This window comes from Bos javanicus, chromosome 11 (genome assembly GCF_032452875.1).
Source record: "Bos javanicus breed banteng chromosome 11, ARS-OSU_banteng_1.0, whole genome shotgun sequence".
NCBI lineage: Eukaryota > Metazoa > Chordata > Mammalia > Artiodactyla > Bovidae > Bos > Bos javanicus.
The window spans coordinates 16,237,951-16,260,841 of record NC_083878.1 but is presented as its reverse complement, the minus strand read 5'-3'; the positions used below and the strand labels follow the sequence as shown (position 1 = coordinate 16,260,841).

Here is a 22,891-nt window from a genome sequence, read left to right as displayed (position 1 = left end):
TGTGATGCTTTCCTTATGCTATTTTGTGTAAACTGCAAGTCACTTAGATTCTGAATAGATGTGAATTCCAACGTGGTTGCCATTAACCTCTTAAAAAGAGAATAAATATTTTTGTTCAAGGTCTGAGTACTCTCTAAACTTCAGCAAGCAAGCTTTGGATGAAGCACGGAGGAAGCAGTTTTCTGATGAACCTTAAATTCAAGTAGTTTCCTATCATTACCACCTTCAGTAGTTATGGAATACATTGCGGATGTCAAATAAATGGAATACTTTTTACTTAAAAAGTTGTTTTATTTTCCTTTTGTATCCCTGTAGTAAAATAAATTCTTTCAAAAGGTCAACCTCTTAAGCACCTTTATACTTTGATCTTTTTCTCTAAGCTTATTTACATTTTACCCATTTGGTTTCATAATCTCATCTATCTATTTTCAAACAGAGTGAGAATAACCAGTGTTAGAAAACAGAACAGAGCTGGCCCTATACACACACAGTGCCAGGAATAAAAAATAAAACCCTGTGAATATTTGTTTAATTCTTTGACACAAAATTTAGTTAAAAGTTGGATTTAGAGCTTCCAAAGAACAGAGTCATGTAAGTATGTAGTCTGAAGACAAGTTTAGAAAAGAACCCTATTTGACTATAAAATAATATTCTTATAAGGTCTTTACAAAGTACTTTTACATGTATTATTAGACTTGATCTTTAAAACTCTGTAAGGTAGAAGGCTTTCCCCGTGGCTTAGGGGTAAAGAATCCACCTGCACTGCAGGAAACAAGGGTTTGATCCCTGGGTCAGGAAGATCCCCTGGAGGATGAAATGGCAACCCACTCCAGTATTCTTGCCTGGAAAATCCCATGGACAGAGGAGCCTAGAGGCTACAGACCATGGGGTCACAGAGTTGGACATGACTGAGCAACTGAACACACACACACAGGTAGTTGTACTTCAACACAAGTAGTTGAAGAAGGTAGTGAAATCTCTCCTTTTCAAACGTGAAAACTGAGGCTCAAAGATATGTACATAACTTGCCCAGGATCTCGTGATTACAACTGGCAGAGATGGGATTTAAATCTGGCTGTGGATTGCATGCCAAAGGTGTGCTGTGGGAATCTCATTTGACTGAATTTACCTCCTCTGTCAAAAATCCAGATATTTATCTTCAGTGTGCTTAAGCTTCCTGCCATCAATAACATTTTGGCACTTCCTTCTGTAGGTGTCCTGCCTTCATTGTCAAATAACAAACTTCTTTGATTTTTGGAAAGACTTTGTTACCATGGAAATCTGGGGACATTATTACTCCAGGAAACAGTCACTCCACATAAAGTGTTCAAAATATCAATTAGGATCACTCTTGTTTAGACAGATCTGGAAAAGCATCAATCCAGTTTGTACATCTTTCAATGAAGACTCAATTGCCATATCTAATATTTCCTTTGTGTGTGTTTGCTCAAGCATGTCCCACTCTTTGTGACCCTTTGGACTGTAGCCCTCCAGGCTCCTCTGTCCGTGGGATTTTTCAGCAAGAATACTGGAGTGAGTTGCCATTTCCTCCTTCAGGGAATCTTCCTGACCCAGGGATCAAACCTGTGTCTCCTATGTCTCCTGCATTGCAGGTAGATTCTTTACCTGCTAAGCCATCAGGGAAGCCCACTGGTATCTAATAATACTCACTGGTTTTGTTTTTGTTTTTGCCACATGGCTTGAGTGGTCTCAGTTCCCAACCAGGGATTAAACCTGGGCCATGGAAGCAGTGAAAGCACTGAACCCTAACCACTAGCCATGTATATATATAAACACACATATACAAAATAATTTATATACATATATACACACAAATATGCTTGTTTTATTATTTTTTTTGGTTTGTTTTTACTCCAGTTTCATTTATATCTTTGTCACAGGAAGGCTGATCATATAAAACTTTCTGTATATTTGAAATCTCAAAAATAACACAAACTAAATGGCAAGTGAAATAACTGCTTTGAGATGAAAAATAAGTCTTAATATTCCTTAACAAGACATACACACAAGAAAGTTTTCTTGTACTTAAATTGCCATTTTCTGTTATTAATTTTGATAACATGTATTTCATTGCATTTATGAATAGGAATAGAGAGTGCATATACATAGAACCAATGCTGAGAATGGCTGTTTGCTTTCTGAGGTGCTTGCAAATGGTGAGTTCTTATATTTTCTAGCTCAATCATGACCCCTCACCTAATAACTTTATTAAATTTGCATTATTTTTGCAAACTGATCTCTGGATCTGTTTGGCCTGATTAAGTCAGTTCTAGCAAATTTGAAACAGTATTTTAGAGAGTCACTTTGCCTTAACACGCACAGACTCTCATCTCCAAGGGGAGAGATGAAGGGTTGCTCCACTTTGTGCATCTAACACAGGACCTGCCCAGAGCAGGTCCTCAACAAGTGCTTCCTGAACAGAACTGTCCTCATTTACCTAATGGAAAGTGAGAAGAAAGGCATTTCTTTATTGAAGCGACTGCCCCCAAAGAAACTCAGTCTTACATGGATTGCTTCCAGATGCAGACCAGTGCGCCTCTGTGGATCCAGTTTCTGACTGGTCACTTGGTAGCAGCTCATTCTCCTCACCCCTAGGCTCAAACCCACCTCTATTTTTCAATATCTTGAACCAAGCGCTTTCTCTTAATTCATCATGTAAGAAACAGACCCGTGTCTAGAAACGCTGAGTCAAGGAAGATATTCAAAACCCTGATACTTTAAAAGTTTAAATGAAATGTTAATCAGAGGCAGTTTGTGGTGATTTGCTTTCTATGTCTCTCTCTCTCTCTTTTTTTTAAACCATGGATGGCAATTTCTTAGGAAGAACGTGCCAGCTCTCTTTCACAACCAAATTTTTTTTCTTTTTCAACAAACAGAAGTCTTAAAACTATTTTGAGGTTTTAAAAATTGCTGGTTGAGTTTTAAAAATATTTCAGTATGTGGTTGGAGGGATGGTTTGTTTTTCTCCTTAATTTTATTCCCTAAAACTTGAATTTATTTTTTAAATTGCTACTGACACTTAATTAATAGCAGTCTTAGGAAAGATGGCTAAACCTAGTCAGATGGGACAAGCATTTAGTTAATTTTTCCCCATGGCAATTATAAATATTAGGAGAGTTTTCATGGATGTATCTATCATGGCTACCTAGTGATGCAGAATTGGTAAGACATGATTATAAAAGTGTGGTTTGTTGCACTTTGTACAGTAAGAACAATGTAAACAGCTTCTCCTTGCAACAGATCATTATTAGAAGAACCACTACATTCCAAGCCTAGAAGAGCTTCCTTGTCTCTCAAGAAAATGTTAAGTCCTGGTCCCATCCAAAAAGCACCCAAAAAGACCATTAAATTGACTCCTCGTTAAACACCCCCCTCAGAAGTTTATAAAAACACTGAAGTAACATTCTCACAGAAAAGTAGTCTGAGTTTAGAGAATGAATATCAAGTACGTGCCCAAAAGCTTCCATTTCACCCGTATATAAATGGCTCTAGAGAAAGGAGAGGAAATCACCAACGACATACACATCTCTCTGTGGCACCTCACTAGGAGCAGGGGAGGAGGAAATAAATAGTTCATAGGGTAAATCCTCTGGCCCATAGTTTAGTCATAGATCCCACAGCGTCACAAGCCAGTGAATGTCCAGGGATCTTTTCAGATAACTTCCTGAGCGTTGGAGTGTTCTTCAGAGTTTCTTATCTTGCTCCTTCCAAATGCCAACACAATTGCCTTCAGTGTCCTCAGCTGAAGTCAGCCATCCTGCAACATGAATCAGAGCCTGCTGTACCAAGGGATCTCTCTTGGTAAAATAAAACTATCCCCAGAAAGCAATTTATCAGATAATTTTGAGGGAACATCACAAATGACCAGTATTTTGTGCTCTCAAGATTTAGAGAGAATTAAAAGATCATGTAGTCCACCCAGCACATGGTGTAAATGTTCTTAAATTAGATTGTAGTGGTGGTTGTGCAACTCTGTGAATATACGAAAACCCACTGAATTATATACTTTAGATGGGGAAATGTTATAATATCTCAATAAAGCTGCTTTAAAAGTTATTGTTATAAGAGGGAAACAATGGCTCAGCAGGAACTTACAGTAAACTTCGTATGACTGACTACCACGTGCAGTATCCTTACTGTCTTCAGTGAGGAAGGAATTTTAGTTAAAGGTCATTGACATTTTTCTCATCATAGATAACTATGGAGACTGTGCTGAGATCTGAGGACAAGCGGAATGTGGAGGTCCAATCATAAGAATAAAGAGCATCGGCTTGATCCAGTAGGATCTCTGCCTAACCTAATATTCTGTTTATGATTCAGTAGGGAGGCAATGGCTGCCTTCCATGACATTGCTTTAAAGGTTACGAATATGACACCAATTTCCTCAAATCTTTTTCTTAATACACTATAGACTATTGACTAATAAATTTATCTAAGTCCATCTTGAAACAATTTATATTTTCAGCTTATTGTAACATATTCCATATGAGTCCCAATTTGCTTTGGATGATTTGAGCATCATTTTTGTGTGGAGGCAAAGACTCTTATAGAATCCTGAAGCCCCCCACCTCTGATATTCACCACCCTCTGCCCCATGATGCTGTCAAAAGCCTTTTTTTTCTTTTTTTTTTAAGTAGGGGCAAGAGTTTCCAATTCTCCTCCGTCTGCAAACTTTTTTGCTTCCACTGCCTTCTCTGAGTGTGCGCCCTGATTCTAGTTGGAAAACTAAGCTGGTGGGTATAGTGAACTGATATATTGGATACACACAAGGGTCCCTGGACATCACATCAGTACACAGACAGGAAAGTCTTTACTGAGTTTTAGAACCCATTCAGTTCAGGTGTGTGTGTGTGTGTAGTTTTTTTTTTTTTTTTAAGATTTGTTTTTTTTGATGCAGACCATTTTCAAAGCCTATGTTGAATTTGTTATAGTATTGTTTCCATTATGTTTGTTTTTTGGCCAAGAGGCATGTGGGATCTTACCTCCCTGACCAGGGATCAAACCCACATTCCCTGCATTGGAAGGTGAAATTCTAACCACTGGACCACCAGGAAGTCCCTTGGTTCAGTTTTATACATGATGAAACTGAGGTCCAAGGAGAAGAGACCATTTGTCCAGAGTCACATAATTAGCCAATAGCAAGACTAAAAGTGATATGTCTTTAAAAAAACAAAAGTGATATATCTTAATTCCCAACCACTCTGCTTTCAAAACTACCAGGGTGCCTTGTGGAATCACTATAACGCTCATCTCAGTCCCTTTCTGCTTCCCTCTTCTGATTTTATTTGTGGTTTGACCAGCACTGACCTCACCATCCTGTTTGGTCTCATCCATGTCTGCTTCATCCTGGTCAGGTTCGAACGTGGTGCCTCGGTCAACAACATCCACACCAGCCTGCACCCTGGGCTTCTCATTTTCCCACTTGGCAAAGCCTTTGTCCTTTGCTGCTTTGTCGTGGAACTTGGACTTCATTTTCGGGAAGGTGTGGGACCCTGAGTCCCCCCAGCCAGCCTCTGACCACACAGGCTCGGTCTGGGTGGCCTGGCTGGTGGTGGCCCGCTGCAGCCGCACAGAGATCTTGCCAGAGGAGCCTGTGACCAGTGTGATGGCTCTGCTGTCCAGGTCTCGGTGTCCAGCAGTGACACCAGGGAACTCAAACACCTCATCCTGCACTGGAAGGGGAAAGCTTACTGTGATTATCGTGATTATTTGACATCTGACTGCTTCATAGCAAACGGTCAAAGTGGTTGCAGACAACAGGAGTCCGAAGGGCAAGGTCCTAGAGGAACAGATCAGAGGCGGAGTGAAACTGGCCTCAGTTATTGAGACCTGAAAGCAGAGACAGCGTGCAGGGTTCAAGGGTTTTTAGCCACTGCTGCTCATCCTGAAGAAGACCTTTGTGTTTATAATAATGGCTCTGACCAGTTTTAGATCTAAAACCCAACCAAGGTGCAGGATTGGAAGGTGAGCAGAGAGAAATCACAATAGGAAAGAAAGTAGAGGACATTACCTGGGGGCAACGAGGGACTTCCAGGCAGTGACCCATGACTGCTGCCCAAGGAGGGTGCCCGGGCAAACCTCCTACAGGCCAGAACCAGGAGGTCTTTGCACTGTTTATGACAGTTGGCTCCACAATCTGAAACAACCCAAAGCATCACAGGTGATTAGTATGAACCTCATGTGTTGGGTGCAGACCAGGTTTCCAGGGTGGTCTTTGGGCTGTCAGGACTCCCCTCCCCCACCCTTGTTTCTGTGTTTAATCTCAGATCCACAGGGTGTGTCTTGGGGCAGTAAAAGGGCCAGCAGGACTCTCTTCCCTTCCTGGGGTTCCCGAAGTTCTCTCTTTTATTTGTTCTGTTGTTTCTTCTACACAGTTCATTAAAGTACCAGGGAGCAACAAGCAGGGGCAGCCTGAGGGGAGGAGTTGCCTTTGTCCTCAAACTAGTTGTAAATTACATGGGACTGGGGTTCTTCTCCATACCAAGATCTGTCCCCATAAATGCACTCCCTGAGCCAGAACGTGGGTGAGAAGCCTCAGCGTCTACTCTCTCCCAGGACCTACTGCTGCCTCTCATTATTAATAGCAAGGCATCCCTCCATTCAGGATTTGTCTGCATTTTCTATTCTTCTTCATGTCCCCAAACCTTTTCCAGAGCAAGTGATTTCATCCTTCACTTCCTTTCTTGGCACAGAAACAGAAAACAAGGTGAGCTTATGCTCAATAAACATGTTTCACTGGCTGTGGCTTGGAAATGGCATGCAGCGACCCTGTGATTGTCCCTGAGATGCTTTAGTTAAGAAAGTAGATGTTAATTGCTCCTTGGGGTAGAAAATTTTGGCCACTTTGGAAGATAACAGCACAATTATTTCCTAGGATGAGAGTTCTACATTCCTCTTAGAATCACAGGACAGACAATCATTTTAAAGGGTATATTTCTCTCTCACCACCAAAAAGGAGCTTTCTCATTATTTTCAAAACCGTTTCCCTCTAAATCAGTGGTCCCCAAACTTTTCGGCACCAGGGACCAATTTCTTCATGGAAGACAGTGTTTCCACAGACCAGGGGTAGGAAAGGTGGTTTGAGGGTGATTCAAGCACATTACATATACCATGCATTTTATTTGTAACCTAATGCTGCCACTGATCTGATAGCAGGTACTGGTCTGCAGCCTGGAGACTGGGGACTCCAGTCCTAAGTGGTCCAGTTTCAAATGGTTTTGTAATGACATCATGGAAAGATCAAATTGTAATGACGTTTGGTCTGTTTTAATTAGACTTTTCACTCTACGTATCTTTAAGAGAAAATACTATATGAACAGAGATCTTAGGGTTTAATTGGTTTTCATCTTCATATAATTGTATGTGTGTTTGTCTGTCTGTCTGTCTAGGACATAAGGGGGAGAAACCAGTATCTTTGCTGCTTGAAATCAAGGAACAATTCAAGTTAGACTAAGACAACTGATTCAGAAAACTAAAGGGATTTTTTTTTTTCCCCTGAGCACTAAAGGGTGACTCCCATAGAGGTTTAAGGAAGCTCCCTACTCTTTGTAAGATGAAAGCCAAATACTGAAAGACAATTAGAGAAAAAAAGGCATCACAGGGAACATTATTAATCTGAAGGCATTCTGTGATTACAACATTTTCCTCTGTGGTTTTATTATATTTTTCAAGAGCATTATCAGATTCTTAAAAGAACCAGTATGAACACTCTGCATAATACATATTACATAATATGTAATAATCTTTTATCTACAAGTAGCAACAAAAGTATCTATAATTTGCATTTATTAAATATATATTTATGCAATTGCTATAAATTTCAATTAAATGGGGGGAGTATATGAACAAATTGATTGAAAAGGGCAAAAGTGTCTCCTCTTCTCTCATTGTCATCTGTGATTTAGTAGAGACAGGACTAGCTATGTGAGAGCCGAAAGAGATGTATATGTATTACAGAAATAAGCATGGGTTCTTTTTTTTTCCCTTGAAGGACAAAGTTCTTATACACAGTATCCACTGGGCTTGCTCTCCTCAGAATTCCCACCTTGAATGTGTGCTAATGATAAGCAGGACATCTTAGAGATAGGGGTTAGATGTGTGTGGGATGATAAGTGTAGTTTGCTTGGGATAAAATTCCAGCCTGGGCTCTTGGAAATGAACTGTCAGGGAGGCCTTTCCTGGGCACATTAACTCTTCAGTTGCCAGTAGCCCCAAAGCCTCTGGTCCTCCAAGATGCCGAAAGCTTTCAAGTTTCCATCAGACAATTACGACTTCTGCCCCAAAAGTCACATTTAAAAATTTTAACAAAATAACGTTTACATACCTTTGCATTTGTATCCTTGCTTGATTATGCCCCAGAGCTGTAACAAAAAGACAAAGGAATGTCAGGGGATCTGACAAGGCCACAGAGAAGGAAGTCCTGGGAAGCGTGATGACTGGTGGAGCACAAACAGGATGTAGCTGCTCCTGACACCCTTCCTGTCTGACTGGAGGACCCTCTCCCAGCCCACTCCAGCTGGAGCAATAACAGGAGTTTGGCTTCCGTTTTCTTTCTGGGAGCCAAACGGGAGCTGGGATGGGAAGCTGATACTGGTGAATTTATTGGACTCTGTTGTAATGCGCTCTCAGCAAAATTCACAGAAAGATTTTGTCCCTCTGCCTTTGGAAGCCCTAGATCCCTCTGCTTTCCTTTTTTTTTTTAAATTAGGGTATAGTTAGTTTACAACTCATAGTTATGCTTGTTTCTGCTGTACAGCAAAGTGAATCAGCTATATAATATATATACATATATCCCCTCCCTCTTGAGCCTTCCTCCTATCCCCACTCCTCATGCCATCCAACTAGGTCACCACAAAGCACCGAACTGAGGTCCCTGCGCTGTTCAGTAGGTCCCCACTAGCTGTATGTCACACATGGCCGTGCACACACATCTATTCCCAACCTTCCAATTCACACTGCTTTGGCGCCCCCTACAGGAAATTAAGGGTTTCCCGGGTAACTCAGCTGGTAAAAAAATCCACCTACAATTCGGGAGACCCCGGTTTGATTCCTGGGTGGGGAAGCTCCCCTGACAAAGGGATAGGCTACCCACTTCAGCATTCTTGGGATTCCCTGGTGGCTCAGGCGGTAAAGAATCCACCTGCAATGGGGAGGCCTGGGTTCTATCCTTGGGATGGGAAGATCCCCCAGGGGAGAGCATGACAGCCCACTCCAGTATTGTTGCCTGGAGAATCCCCATAGACAGAAGAGCCTGGTGGGCTACAGTCCACAGGGTTACAAAGAGTGGGATGCGACTGAACGACTAGGCACAGCAAAGCACACAGCACAGGAAATTAAGCAACCCAAGCAAACCATCCTACTAAAGCATTTGAATTTTGCTTGGTTATTTTCTGAGAAGCATTTCTGCCTTGATGAAACACAAAAGAGGAAAAGCTCTTGCATCTGTTCATGTCATTATTCTCTCCATGTGCCCAGTGTTTGGTCTGTGCCAGGGCTGTGCCAACCCAGGTAGAAGTAGGATGTAGGAAGTGACATGGGAGTCTGCCCAGGCAGCTGAGGATTATCATTGTGGTGACAGTGTCCTCACAAGCCTCTGCCTCGCTGTAACCTCCGTGAAGAAGGGCACTTCCCACATTCTTTCTCAGGCCTCCTGCAGCACTTGCATATGGGAACCAGGGACTTCAGGAGCAGGGAACATGGATGAATTAAACGGGCTTAGCCCTAAAGTTGGAGAAACTCCATTCATAACCTCTTCATGGTTAGGCTGAGTGACTGATATCTACCTAATAAAATCATTTTGATAGAAACAGAGATGGTAGGGGCTATTGACACTGACGGGGGTGTTGTGCACAATGTGTTATAGGAGAACAATGCCCTGAGTGTGAGCATCATGGTCCTAGGAGAACAGTAAGTGGCTGCTGATTCAAGGCGGTAGGAAGGTTGTTCCTTAGTCTCTTTCTGACAAGGAAATCCCACCAGTGGACAGTGATTCCTTTGGGCCTTAAAAGTAATTTGTTCCTTCAGAAAACGTTACAAATGTCTCTTGGGACAGGGTAACATTTTGCCCCGGAGACAGGAAGGATTATTAAGACAACTAACTGGAAGCAAGGCCTCAGGTGTCTCAGATGACTGGAAGAGGGATGGGGAGGTGTCACTGCAGAAAAGGAAGTGGGTAGGTAAGCCAATCACATCTGTCAGAGCTGTAAGGATCTTTATGATAATCAAGTTTTCTTCCCTTTTATAAAAGGTGAGTGTCATGATGCAGGAAGTCAAATAATTTGCAAGGTCCCACATCTGGGAAACTTTGTGGGTATGAGAAAATGTTTCCTCACAGAGCCCTTGGTCTCTGTAATAAAAATAACAGTGATAGCATTGAGTGAACTCTTGCTATGTAAAAGGCAGTTTCACAAAGTAAGTGAGTAATGAGTAAGCTATGGGTAGCAATTCATTTAATGCTCACAATATCCCTGTGCTTAGTCGCTTGTCATGTCTGACTCTGCCACTCCATGGACTGTAGCCTGGCAGGCTCCTCTGTCCATTGGGATCTGCCAGGCAAGAACACTGGAGTGGGTTGCCATGCCCTCCTCCAGATCCTTATGAAATAGGTAATGATAATTTTCTCATTTTTATAGATGAGGAGACTGAGCTATAGAGAGGTGAAGTCACTTGACAAGATCTCATAGCTAATCAGTAGGGAGAGAAGAAGGTGAAGAATGTGTCACTTGAGGAAAGACAGGATGCCATGGATCCTGGCTGTTTTGCACTGATCTAGGACAAGAGAGGATAAGGTTTAAGAAGCATTTGATTATCTGGCTATGATCAAATAGCCAGCTATGTTATTAGCACAGCTGCACAAACTGCCAAACTGCTGAAAAGGATAAAGTCAAGCATGAGACCCATGAGGAGGGTAAGTCAGAGCATTGCTTGCTAATGCTTTTTTTTTTTTTTTTTTGCTAATGCTTACTTAAGAACCAGGAGACAACACGAGGCAGAAAGAGGCTCTGGGTCAGCATACAAGCCAAGGACAGGAGAGGATACTTCCCATAGCCCTTTGACTGTGAGATCTCAGGCTCTTGCAGGAGTGATTGTTTGTGGTGGAAGGAGCACTGGACTGAGCATCAGGAGACCTGAATGTGAGTCATGATTCTGCTGCTCATGATCCATGTGACTTTAGGGAAGTCACTTAACTTCTCCGGAGTTCAAAGTAAGGGAATTAGCAAAACTCTTTCAGCTTTGGGATTCTAATTCTAAAATCAGTGTATTTCAAGCAGTGTCTGTTTGCCTTCCTTACCCTCAAAATGGAATTTATTTCAAAAGTATGTGGTACAGGCACTAAAAAATATTTCCTTCTATTTCCCCATAATTCCCTTCAATGCCCATCTAGAACATGATATTTTATAAATCCCTTTGAAAACCAATGAGGTTTTTTGTTGTTGTTGCTTAATATGCCTGTGTAAAGGTCAACTCATATTGTAGCAATGAAATTCAGTGTATTTTGGAAAGTAAAAATGGCTATTAAAACTGTAAATGATTTCATTTCAATTAAACTCCAAAAGTATTAAGGCACACTAAAAAACAAAAGAGAAGGATTTATTTTGAGCTCTGTGGCATGCAACGTCTGATATTTAATCATCACAACAACACGACAGGTAAGTCTTAACCCTGTCTTACAAAGAGGAAAGTAGAGACTCCAAGATGATCAATAACTTGGTCAAGGACATAGAGTTAAGGGCAGAATTGAGATTCAGAGTTCTGGACGCCAAGTCCAGAGCATTCTACCTGATCACAGCTGCTTCTAAAAACTAGTGCAGCAAATGCACTGTGATGAGTTGAGGAGGGGAGTGTGGAAGCTCTGGGAATCCTACCTTGTTGCTTCTACAGAACCTGTGCCTCCATGGAAGGGAGAGACGCCCAGAAGCACTGGGGAGCAGAGATAAGACCTCGAGATTTGATAAGCACCTACCAACTCTCATAGCATGCCAGGGTCAGAAGCCTCAACTTGACTTTTGGCTGAGCCGGGCCCTGGCCAAAGAAATTCCCTGGGCCTCCCTCTGCAGTAGAGAGTTGCACACAGCTCCATCCCACTCGAGCATTTTTCAGGTCTAGACACAGGCAAAAGTCCCTCTCAGAAGAGAGAAACATGAAAAAGGAGACGTGTTTGTTTGATGATCAAGTGATCAGGTGACACAATCCCAGTGCTGTAGCCGGTAGGAGAACCTCTCTTTCCCTGGGGTGGGCGGAGAGAGCTGTTAGGCTGCCCTTGCCCCCTGACCACAGCAGCTGCTATGATCACATGGGGCATCTTTGATGTAACCACTGCCTCTAATTTATCCATTCTCAGAGGGATGCTTGAATAGAAACTCCTGCCTTCGGCTCCTCAAAGCCAGTTATTCCAGAATGAAAGGGAGGGACTCCCCTGGTGGTCCAGTAGTGAAGACTGCCTTGCAATGCAGGGGATGAGGTTTCAATCCCTGATCAAGGAGCTAAGATCCCACAAGACTCAGGGCAACTAAGCCTGCTCACTGCAACCACTGAGCCCACGCGGTACCACTAGAGAGAAGCCCACGTGTGGCGTGAAGTACTTGCCTGCTTCAGCTAAGATCTGACACAGACAAAAAGCAAATAAATATTAAACTATTTTTAAAAAAGAATGAAAGGGAAAATAGAATTTAGTGGGAGCTTATATGATATCAGCTATGAATTTCGTATGGGTCCACAGCGGGACACGAAGCTAACAAAACTGAGTTGGCGCCTGAACAAATGCCACTCACCTGGCTGCTGGGCTACCCTCGTGTAGGTACCACATTTTCCATCTTTTATTACTAGGATATCAACTAGAAGATGTTCAGAGCTCAAGGGTCTTTGATGAATACCAAGGCCAAACCTGATCTTAATTGCCAAAGAATCATCAAATGTGGGAAATGATGTATACAACCTTCCTTTATTGCAGTGGTGTAGGTAAACCAGAATACCTGCATTTGAGTCCCAGATCTAGTCATTATTGGCTGTGAAATCTGGGGAGAATTGGGCTATCCACCCTGGACCCCCTCCCTTCACACACAAGTGGGGAGAGTGAAATGCCCACCTCGTGGGCTAGTTATGAGGATCAATTACACTAATGTCTCTAAATAGTTTATTCCTGTCAAATGCCAAGTAAATATTATTTATTATTATAACCACCTTATCTTTGAAAAGATTTCTTTCCTTTCTGAGCTATGAATTATTGAGCCATGTCATGATAGATTTCTAGTGATTGACACCATATAAAACAAGAACTGGGAGGAGCTGGCTTAAGAAATATCCCCACTTAGTTGTACCCACTTAGTGATGAATGCCAGGACTCACTGGGCAGAAACTTTCCCTGGCAGGTATGAACAGTCAAACTGCTCTCTCAAGTTAATAGGCCTCACCAACCTTCCCTGTCTTTGCCAGCCCTGAATTCCTAGAAAGAGTGTAGCTAAACCTGCTGCTGCTGCTGCTGCTAAGTCACGTCAGTCATGTCCGACTCTGTGTGACCTCATAGACAGCTGCAGATCTTGCTTTTAATCGAATGTTTCATTTCAGGGAGCCATCGTGGTTTACATGGTCTAAGACAGACCATGAACTCTGATAGTGGACCATTTTCCCACATTCTCAGAATACTGCACAAATCACTACATACAAGGGAAAACACTGAAAAACAGACTTACAAATCCTGCACAGTGTTCACAGAAGGTTGGCTTGAGATAGGTCATCTCCTGAAAATTATGGACAAATCCTGGTCCCATTTTACAGTGTAGCTGGGACTTAGCTCTCAGGAAGTAAGCCATCATCTCATCCTTACTGATTAGGCCATCCCTGCGAAGAGAACCAAGAACAGAGGGCTCTTTAAACATGCTGCTCAGTAGTTGCCACACTTAAATCACTCGCCTCCCAAACCTTTGTACCAAAGCAGGTGGGAATATTCACTATCCTGTTCACATGTTCACATCCAAAAGGAGAGGACCTCAAAGGACAGCTCTCAGTCCCAAAGGCTTTCTTAGTAAGCAGAGCGTGTGTGTGTGTGTATGTATGGTGGGGGGGAGGGTGACTTGTGCACTGTAGCACAGAAAGTCTTCTTCATTACCAACAAGCTTCCAGAAGGACATCTCCTTCCTAGCCTTTGCCTCATAAGAGGGTTTGCAAGAATCAGGTTGCTGGAGAAAGGAATAAAACCATGATAACTGGACCCACCATTCTCAGATTTTTCCACCTGATATTGTCCAGATCACTACCATTGGTAACCTTTTCATTCATGTCTTATTGGCACACAGACCATGAGAGTGATTCTCCCAGATCTTCTTCACATAGAACCTCTGGTTCCACCTATCACTGCACACCCTGACTCCTTGTTTACCGGAAGACCCCATCAAATTCATTGACATAGGTAAACTTCATGTTGCCTTTTGGCTACATCAGCGTGTGTTGAAGATCACACCCTTCTGTGCTGATTCAGAATTCCTTTATCTCTCATCTGTCCTTTCTTGGGGTCATTTTCCCACCTCCACCTCCCCGCCAACCCCGCTCTCCGACTCTCCAGGACACCACTCCTTCTAAGTGCTGCTCCATCTTGCCAGCCACTCATTCTTCTGTTTACAAATACACTCAGGACGTCTCCTCCTTAAAAAGGGCTTTCCTTACTCCTGCCTCCAGTCCAACACTTGTCTTTTCTCTCTTACTCCTGAAGTTGTCCTCTTACTCCTGAAGTTTTTCGGAGGAGTATTCAGTAGACATTTTTTCCACTTCCTTCAGTTACTCTTTTCCTCCACATAATCAGGTTTCTAATTCACCATTCTACTGAAGCTGTCACAGTAACATCCTCAGTGGCCTTTTCTCATTCCTTGAACTTGCTGACCTCCTGGCAGCACGTGACATGGGGACAGGATTCCCCCTTTTTGACATCCCTTCTCCATGCTCCCCGGTGATTCCATGTAGCCATGGCTCCCTTCTGCCTCTTCTGCTCCTCCTTCTCTAGCTCTTCTGAAGGATCCATGTCTTTCAGCTTCTGCACGTGGGGAGAGGAGTCCCTGAAGCCACATTCCCAGGCCCCATGCTCATGTTCCTCTAAGTTTTCCTATCAGAGGGACTTCCCTGATGGTCCAGTGGTTAAGACTCTGTGCTGCCTCTGCAGAGGGTGTGGATTCGATCCCTGGTCTGAGAACTAGATCCCACATGCTGTGCAGTGGGGCCAAAAGATAAAAAAAAATTTTTTAATTAAAATAATAAACTTTCCCATCAGAATGTGCTCACACTCCTGGGACTCCAGCTCACACCACCGCACTGAAGACCTGACAATCTATGTCTCCTGCCCTGACTGTTCTCTTGAATCCTGGTGCCATATCTTCAACAACATGATAGAATCTTCTCCTGGATGGTCCACTTTCCTCTCAAAATCAACATATCTAAGCATGTCTGGCAATAAATCATGTAGGGATACTTTAAACCTTCATTTTTAGGGAAGATTATTATATTTTTAGGAAAAACTATATGTATTTACTGGGACAGACTCAGTTCCATCTAAAGAATGGCAGAGCAAGAAAATGAAGACTGGAAAGTGATTTTAAGTTCATATTCTACATACATGTTACTGACAGAAACAAACAGAGAAGAAGTAGGTAGTTAGCAGATAATTTAAAGTTGATTTAATAAGAGAAGTTTATGTTTCTAATAATTTATTTTAAAAGTATATAAGTATTTTTAAAGTATTTCTCTGATCTAGTTATACAGTGAAGATAGATTAAGGTTTTAAGATGTTGATGATAAATTGCCAAGGCTTTCCTTATGCTGAATTATTTACAGGTTTAACTTTTTAAAAATTTCTCACTACAACACAAATATTAGAGGATTTTAATATGATATAATTTGGATACTTGACCAATATAAAATCCAGTATTTCATTACAGATGATTTTTAAACTAGGAATTAATCTCACATAATTAAAAATGAAGTGATAAAACTATTAATGTCAGAGTTTCTTGCCAATTAAAAAAAATTTAATGATCTGGGTTTTAGCCTCTAAATTTACTTAATCTCTCACAAATTGTTTGAAGCTAAAGAGAAACATTTTTTTTCCTTTGTTTCTCAAGACAGCATTTGAGCTAGCAAAGAAATAAACAAAGCATGGATACTTTCTGGCTATCCATACCTGTCATCTGCAGCTGAACACCATACGTAATCTAAAAAAAAAAATCTTACTTACTTGATGATTTTTAAGATTACTCCCTGGTCCAGTGATAATGAAGACTCTACTATACTAGACCTAACTATCAGTCAGTTCAGTTCAGTTGCTCAGTTGTGTCCGACTCTTTGCAACCCCATGAATCGTAGCACGCCAGGCCTCCCTGTCCATCGCCAACTCCCAGAGTTCACCCAAACTCATGTCCATCGAGTCGGTGATGCCATCCAGCCAATCTCATCCTCTGTCGTCCCCTTCTCCTGTCCCCAATCCCTCCCAGCATCAGAATCTTTTCCAATGAGTCAACTCTTTGCATGAGGTGGCCAAAGTACTGGAATTTCAGCTTTAGCATCATTCCTTCCAATGAATACTCAGGACTGATCTCCTTTAGGATGGACTGGTTGGACCTCCTTGCAGTCCAAGGGACTCTCAAGAGTCTTCTCCAACACCACAGTTCAAAAGCATCAATTCTTCAGCGCTCAGCTTTCTTCACAGTCCAACTCTCACATCCATACATGACCACTGGAAAAACCATAGCCTTGACTAGATGGACCTTTGTTGGCAAAGTAATGTCTCTGCTTTTGAATATGCTATCTAGATTGGTCATAACTTTTCTTCCAAGGAGTAAGCATCTTTTAATTTCATGGCTGCAATCACCATCTGCAGTGATTTTGGAGCCCCAAAAAATAAAGTCTGACACTGTTTCCACTGTTTCCCCATCTAGTCTCTATTCTTTTATTGATGGAGGTTTTGGGGTTGAGGACAGTTCATCTGCTAAGTAGTAGCAGTAATACATGAAATGGAGAGCTGGGCTAATTTGCAAATGAACTTCTACTTAACACTAACGATGTGATCTGCTTTGTGATTCCATCCAACCAGTCATGTTCATGGACACCAAGAAAAAATCAGCAAAAAGTTAGACACATCTCATCAAATCACTAGGATTGACGCTTTCAGGATATAAATTAGAGATAGACTTCTCTGCTCTCCTTTGATAGTAATTTTCTGCTTCAGGACAGCTACATTATAATATAACAAAATTAAACTTACTGGTCTTTGTCCAGCACACAAAAGGAATCCAAGAAGGGAAAATTGGCAGCTATACTTTCAAAGTCTTCTTGGGAGATATACCCATCATGGTCATGGTCGTAGTTCCTAAACACAGACTGCAAAGGAAAGACAAATATTTATTGAATGACTATTTATGAGGCAGCCTCTGAACTTGTTATTGGGAAAGCATAATTAGCATATTACTTTTTCTATCAATGAGCTTGAAATCTAGTAGGAGATAACAAAATTGAGAAGCCTTTATGGTATTATGAGGTAAGTGCAATGCTGAAGATAAAGGCAGAATGCTATGAAGGGAGGTGGGGAGGAAATTTTAAAATATTTCCTGAAGAAAGCAAGGTCTAAACCGAGCCCTTTGGGTTGAGTAGGAGTGAGGCTGGTAAATATACAAATACCAACACCATGACAATAGAATGTGAAACTTGAAATGTTAAATTATCTCAAAAATCAAAGTATACATGTAATGCAATTCCAATAAAAATCCCAGTGGGAATTTGTTTTAAATGAACAAATTAATTCTAAAGTTCCGATAGAAGTAACATGTTGAAAATAGCCTAAAATTATTAAAGATGAGGAGTAATGACCTCAGGCAAGGGAAACAAAAGCAAAAACAAACAACTGGTACTATATCAAACTAAAAAGCTTTCGCACAGGGAAGGAAACGTCAACAAAATGAAAAGGCCACCTACTGAATAGGAGAAGGTTACAAGATGCAAATGATACATCTTAAAAGGGGATAATATTCAAAACATACAAAGAACTGACCAAAAAAAAATTTTTTTTAAGGCAGAGGACCTGAATAGACATTTTTCTAAAGAAGATTTACAGATGGTCAACAGACATATGAAAAAATGCTCAATATCACTCATCGCTCGTCTCAGGGAAATGCAAATAAAAACCACAATGAGATACCACCTCACACCTGTCAGAATGGCTATTATCAAAAAGACAACAAACAACAACTGTTGTTGAGGATGTGGAGAAAAGGGAGCCCTCGTGTGCTGTTTGGGTGGGATTATAAAATGGTGTAGCCCCTATGAAAACAGTAAGGAGGTCCCTCAAAAAATTAAAACTAGAACTATCATACAATCCATCAATTCCTTTTTGTGTATTTTTTCCAAAAAAAACAAAAATATTTGTTTTTGAAAAGACATATACACCCCTGTGTTCATTCCAGCATTATTTACAATAACCAAGATATGGAAGCAACCTAAGAGTCTATTGACAGATGAATGAATAAGGAAGATGTGATATATGAATAAACTGGAATAGATTCAGCCATAAAAAATGGATGTAACCTTGCCATTATTTGACAACATGGAAAGACTTTAGAATATTATGGTAAGTGGAATAAGTCAGGCTGCTGCTGCTGCTGCTAAGTCGCTTCAGTCGTGTCCGACTCTGTGCGACCCCAGAGATGGCAGCCCACCAGGATCCCCCATCCCTGGGATTCTCCAGGCAAGAACACTGGAGTGGGTTGCCATTTCCTTCTCCAATGCATGAAAGTGAAAAGTGAAAGTGAAGTCATTCAGTCATGTCCGACCTTCAGCGACCCCATGGACTGCAGCCTTCCAGGCTCCTCCTTCCATGGGATTTTCCAGGCAAGAATACTGGAGTGGGGTGCCATTGCCTTCTCTGGAATAAGTCAGGCAGAGAAAGTCAAATATCATATGATTTCACTTATATGTAGGATTCAAAGAACAAATGAACAAAATAAGACAGAAACAGACTCATAGATACAGAGAACAAACAGGTGGTTGCCAGAGGTGAGGGGAGTGGGAGGATGGAAGAATAGGCAAGAGAAATTAAGAGGTGAAAACTTCCAGTTGCAAATGACATGGGATGGAAAGCACAGCTTGGGGAATACAGTCAATAATACTTTAATATCATTGTATTGTGACAGTTGGTAACCAGACTTATTATGGTGATCATTTTATAATGTGTAGAAATGTCAAATACCTAGAACACCTAGAAGGTTAATTATACTTCAAATAAAAAAATGAGGAGTCATGAGAGACAGTGTACCTTATCAGAAATCAAAGCTACATTAGCCAAAACAACATGGTATTATAACTTAGTAGAGACAGTACAGTCTAGAAACAGATTTATATATATATGTAAGAATTCAGAATTCTCAAAAAAGTTTGCTCAAAGATATGCATATATGTGTGTGTGTGTGTGTGTGTGTATGTATGGAGGGAGTGGAATAAAGTCATACAAGATCATCTACAAGTTATCAGTGATTATCCCTAGGCAGAAGAAATACCAAGACCTGAAGGTAAAACTTTCTACTTTCTATGTTTTATGTAATGCATTAATATTCACAATGTTTCTGCCTTTTTTTTTTTTTTTTGGCCTCACCGCATGGCTTATGAGATCTTAATTCCCTAACCAGGCACTGAACCAGGGGCCAGTGAGAGTGCTGAGTCCTAACCACTGGACTTCCAATAGAATCCCCCTGGCTTTCCTTATAATCAGAGAAAAATAAAAAAGAATTTTCTATTGCCCTCTTAAGATTTAAAAAAAAAATTTGTGAGTTATCCCTGCAAACACATGTATGCAAATACTTGACTTCGAGTCTAGCTGCAATGAATCTCTCTCTCTTTCCCTTGTGGTGTCTATTATATTTTATCTGTATTGCCTTAGGTTTCAGGCTGCTTCAGGAGTATTTTGGGAAGTAGGCAATGTATAAATGAACAAATTACTTCATTAAAATATGACTGGCACTCATTATAAGTTTATTCATAGATAACTGAACTTTTTTGTAAGTTTCACTTTCAATACTTATTCAAATCAAAACGGCTTAAAATTTAACTATTATGGAGTGCTTACAATTTATCATTTAATACCCATATTTATACTGAGAGTATAAGATTTTTTGTGGAATAAAACTCATTATGGAAATTCAAGTAAAACCCAGTCGTTTATTTGGTTAAATTAGTGGTACTCAGCCTATCAAAACTGGGTCAACCTTCCCCCATGAAATTGGAATTAGAGAAAAGAGATAAAGTACTAAGGGGCAAAATAGACTCCACGTGTGCAGCAAAGAAGGCCTGTCTGCAGAGAATGGCGTGAACATTCAGAGAAAAGCAGACATAAGAGTAGGAGAAAGAATACCTCTTATTTCCTGATTCTAGACTTTCCTGAGCCACAATTCCATATCCCTGGATCCTTTGCCGACTTTCCCTGGCTCCAAGTAGGGTCTGTCACTATCACATCATCATATGGTCCCCACTGGACCTTATGGCTTTCTCATCATCTTCCCTCACCCTTTCCTTCCTTTCTGCCACATATGCTCCATGAAACTTTTCTATCAGCACCTCATGGTTTTGTGGATGAGCCAAGATGTAGAACATTCTTTTTCTGTAAACATTCTTTCCCAGCAAAGAGTACATTACATACCAAAGACTTGTTTCTACTGCACCTGAGGAGATACTGATGCTCGAAGGTAGATGTATAATCAATAATCACAGTTTCTAGTGCCTGAGAAAGGCGCTTTCCTTCTTTCCCACATTGGTGCATCTACTGTTTTTTTACATGGAAAACTCTGACATCATCTTGCCCTTTATTAAGTGATGTTTCTGACCTAAATGGTATTGTGCTGCTGTGTCACAGACCTCCAAACATACAAAGCTGAAGAGACTATTGAACTTGCAGGATTTTCCTCCTAGCCTCAGGTAACCAATTTATCAAGCATTTTATTCTGATCCACGTGGGTTGTTTCTTGCTTGTTTTTTGACTACATTGGGTCTTCACTGTGGCACACGGGCTTAGAAGTTGCAGCTCATGGGCTTAACTGCCCTGCGGCCTGTGGGATATTGGTGCCCCCAGCAGGGATCAAACCTGCATCCCCTGCATTGGAAGCGCATTCTTAACTGCTGGACCACCAGGCAAGTACCCCCATGTGGATTTTTAATGAGTAGTTTCTAACCTTCAAACAGTCCTTTGGGTTGCAGGGGCAATGACAAATGTGTCAAATGCCTGGGGAAGACAGGAGTTCTAAGTAGCTGTGAACATTTGGACAAGTGAGAACCCACAGAAAGAAAGGGGAAAGGGGGCCTTCCTGGAAGATTTTTCCCCAGAAGCCATGGCCAGGCAGAGCTAAGTGTCTGTTGAATTTTTCCTACCTGCAGGAGGGCTGTTTTAATGGACTCCAGCTGATACCTAGGCTGGTACCAGAGAACATTCTGGAAAGAGAAAGGGGCCTCCTAGTGCTCACTTACCTCAACTAACTTCCTTATGTGCTTGTTGATGACTGTAGGATCTGGCTTCGGCATCACTCCTGAGGCCCACTCCAGGGGTACCACAGGCTTGGTGGGCGTCGTAGGGGAGGTAGGCTGCTAATAGAAAACATACACATTAAAAAAATTTTTTAATTTATTTTTTAAATTGGAGTATGATTGCTTTACAGTGTTGTGTTAGTTTCTGCTGGACAACAACGTGAATCAGCTGTATGTGTACATATATCCCCTCCTTCTTGTGGCTCCTCCCACCTTCCACCTCCGGGCCACCCCTCTAGGTCATCACAGAGGAGCAAGCTAAATTTCCTGTGCTAGACAGCAGCTTCCCACTAGCTATCTATTTTACACACGGAAAACACACACATTTTTCAACTTTATCTGGGACTTTGAAATTTGGACCAGGGACACTGAGAAAGACATGTGAGTTTTGCATGTTCACATCAGTAGAAAATTATATTTGTGTAGCACTTAAATGTTTTTAAAACAAACATCAATGAAAATGTTGTTAATGGAATATTTTGTCGGTAGAATCTAATCTGTAACCAAATACATATTTGGATAGTGCGTTTTGGTTAGCAGGAGCCTAGATTGCATTTTTATAGGTGGGAAAAAACATTACTCATCCTGCTTATCCAAAAATCCTATCCAAGTTCCCTAAATAATACGAAAACACTGGTAAACATCTCTATAACACGCCATACAGGTTTTTTTGTATAATAGAATGCCTATGAAACACCAGTTATCTAATTCTTTAATACTCAGTGCTAGTGATAAATTAGGTGTGTGCAGCAAGCAGGCAGCGGTGCACAGCCAAGTTTATGTCATCTTGCCAGCGTCTCTCTCAATATGCTTAACCACTTCTTGATGGTTTGAATAATCGCTAGCTCCCTTGAGCCCTCTTGAGTGCAACTTGTTTTCTCCACAGTATGTTCCTACGTTCTTGCAAGCTATTTTCACTTAAGAATGTGAGAAGATGGTGGCAATAATGCATAACACGTTTATACGGCACAAGCACAAAACACAGTCCTATCAGGAGACCAGCCAAGAGCGCTGTGCATGTTGTGTTCTTTCCCTTGGACTCTCACACAATGAAATATTTTTTCTGGTGCCTACCTACACACATGTATTAGCAGATTTTTTTTTTTTTAATTGGACACTGAGTTTGGAATAAAATTTTTGCAAGGGGAGCTGAGGTGTAACTACGTGGATTTATGCCTCTACTAATGCTGTGAGGTGGGTGTTTCTGATATCCCGTGGGCTACAAATAAAACAAAAAATATCTGCCATCCGCATATGGTCACCCTTTCACAGTCTCTCTCGCTCTCTCTCTCTCACACACACACACACACACACACTCTCCCATCTCGGC

General features: G+C 41.3%; 1 protein-coding gene across 6 annotated transcripts in view; it reads right to left on the bottom strand.

Moving 5' to 3' along the window:
- Positions 1–1,826: 1,826 nt before the first annotated feature.
- Positions 1,827–22,891, bottom strand: part of RASGRP3 (RAS guanyl releasing protein 3) — a 118,610-nt gene continuing 97,545 nt past the window's right edge. For all 6 annotated transcript variants that reach the window (XM_061432058.1, XM_061432056.1, XM_061432055.1 and 3 more), the window contains 7 exons: positions 21,505–21,618; positions 17,264–17,379; positions 13,710–13,857; positions 8,345–8,381; positions 6,032–6,157; positions 5,329–5,693; positions 1,827–3,778 (listed from right to left, as the gene is read on the bottom strand). In XM_061432058.1, the coding sequence (XP_061288042.1) occupies positions 3,770–3,778; positions 5,329–5,693; positions 6,032–6,157; positions 8,345–8,381; positions 13,710–13,857; positions 17,264–17,379; positions 21,505–21,618 (915 nt within the window). In that variant the 3' untranslated portion in view covers positions 1,827–3,769. The remainder of the gene's footprint in view (positions 3,779–5,328; positions 5,694–6,031; positions 6,158–8,344; positions 8,382–13,709; positions 13,858–17,263; positions 17,380–21,504; positions 21,619–22,891) is intronic.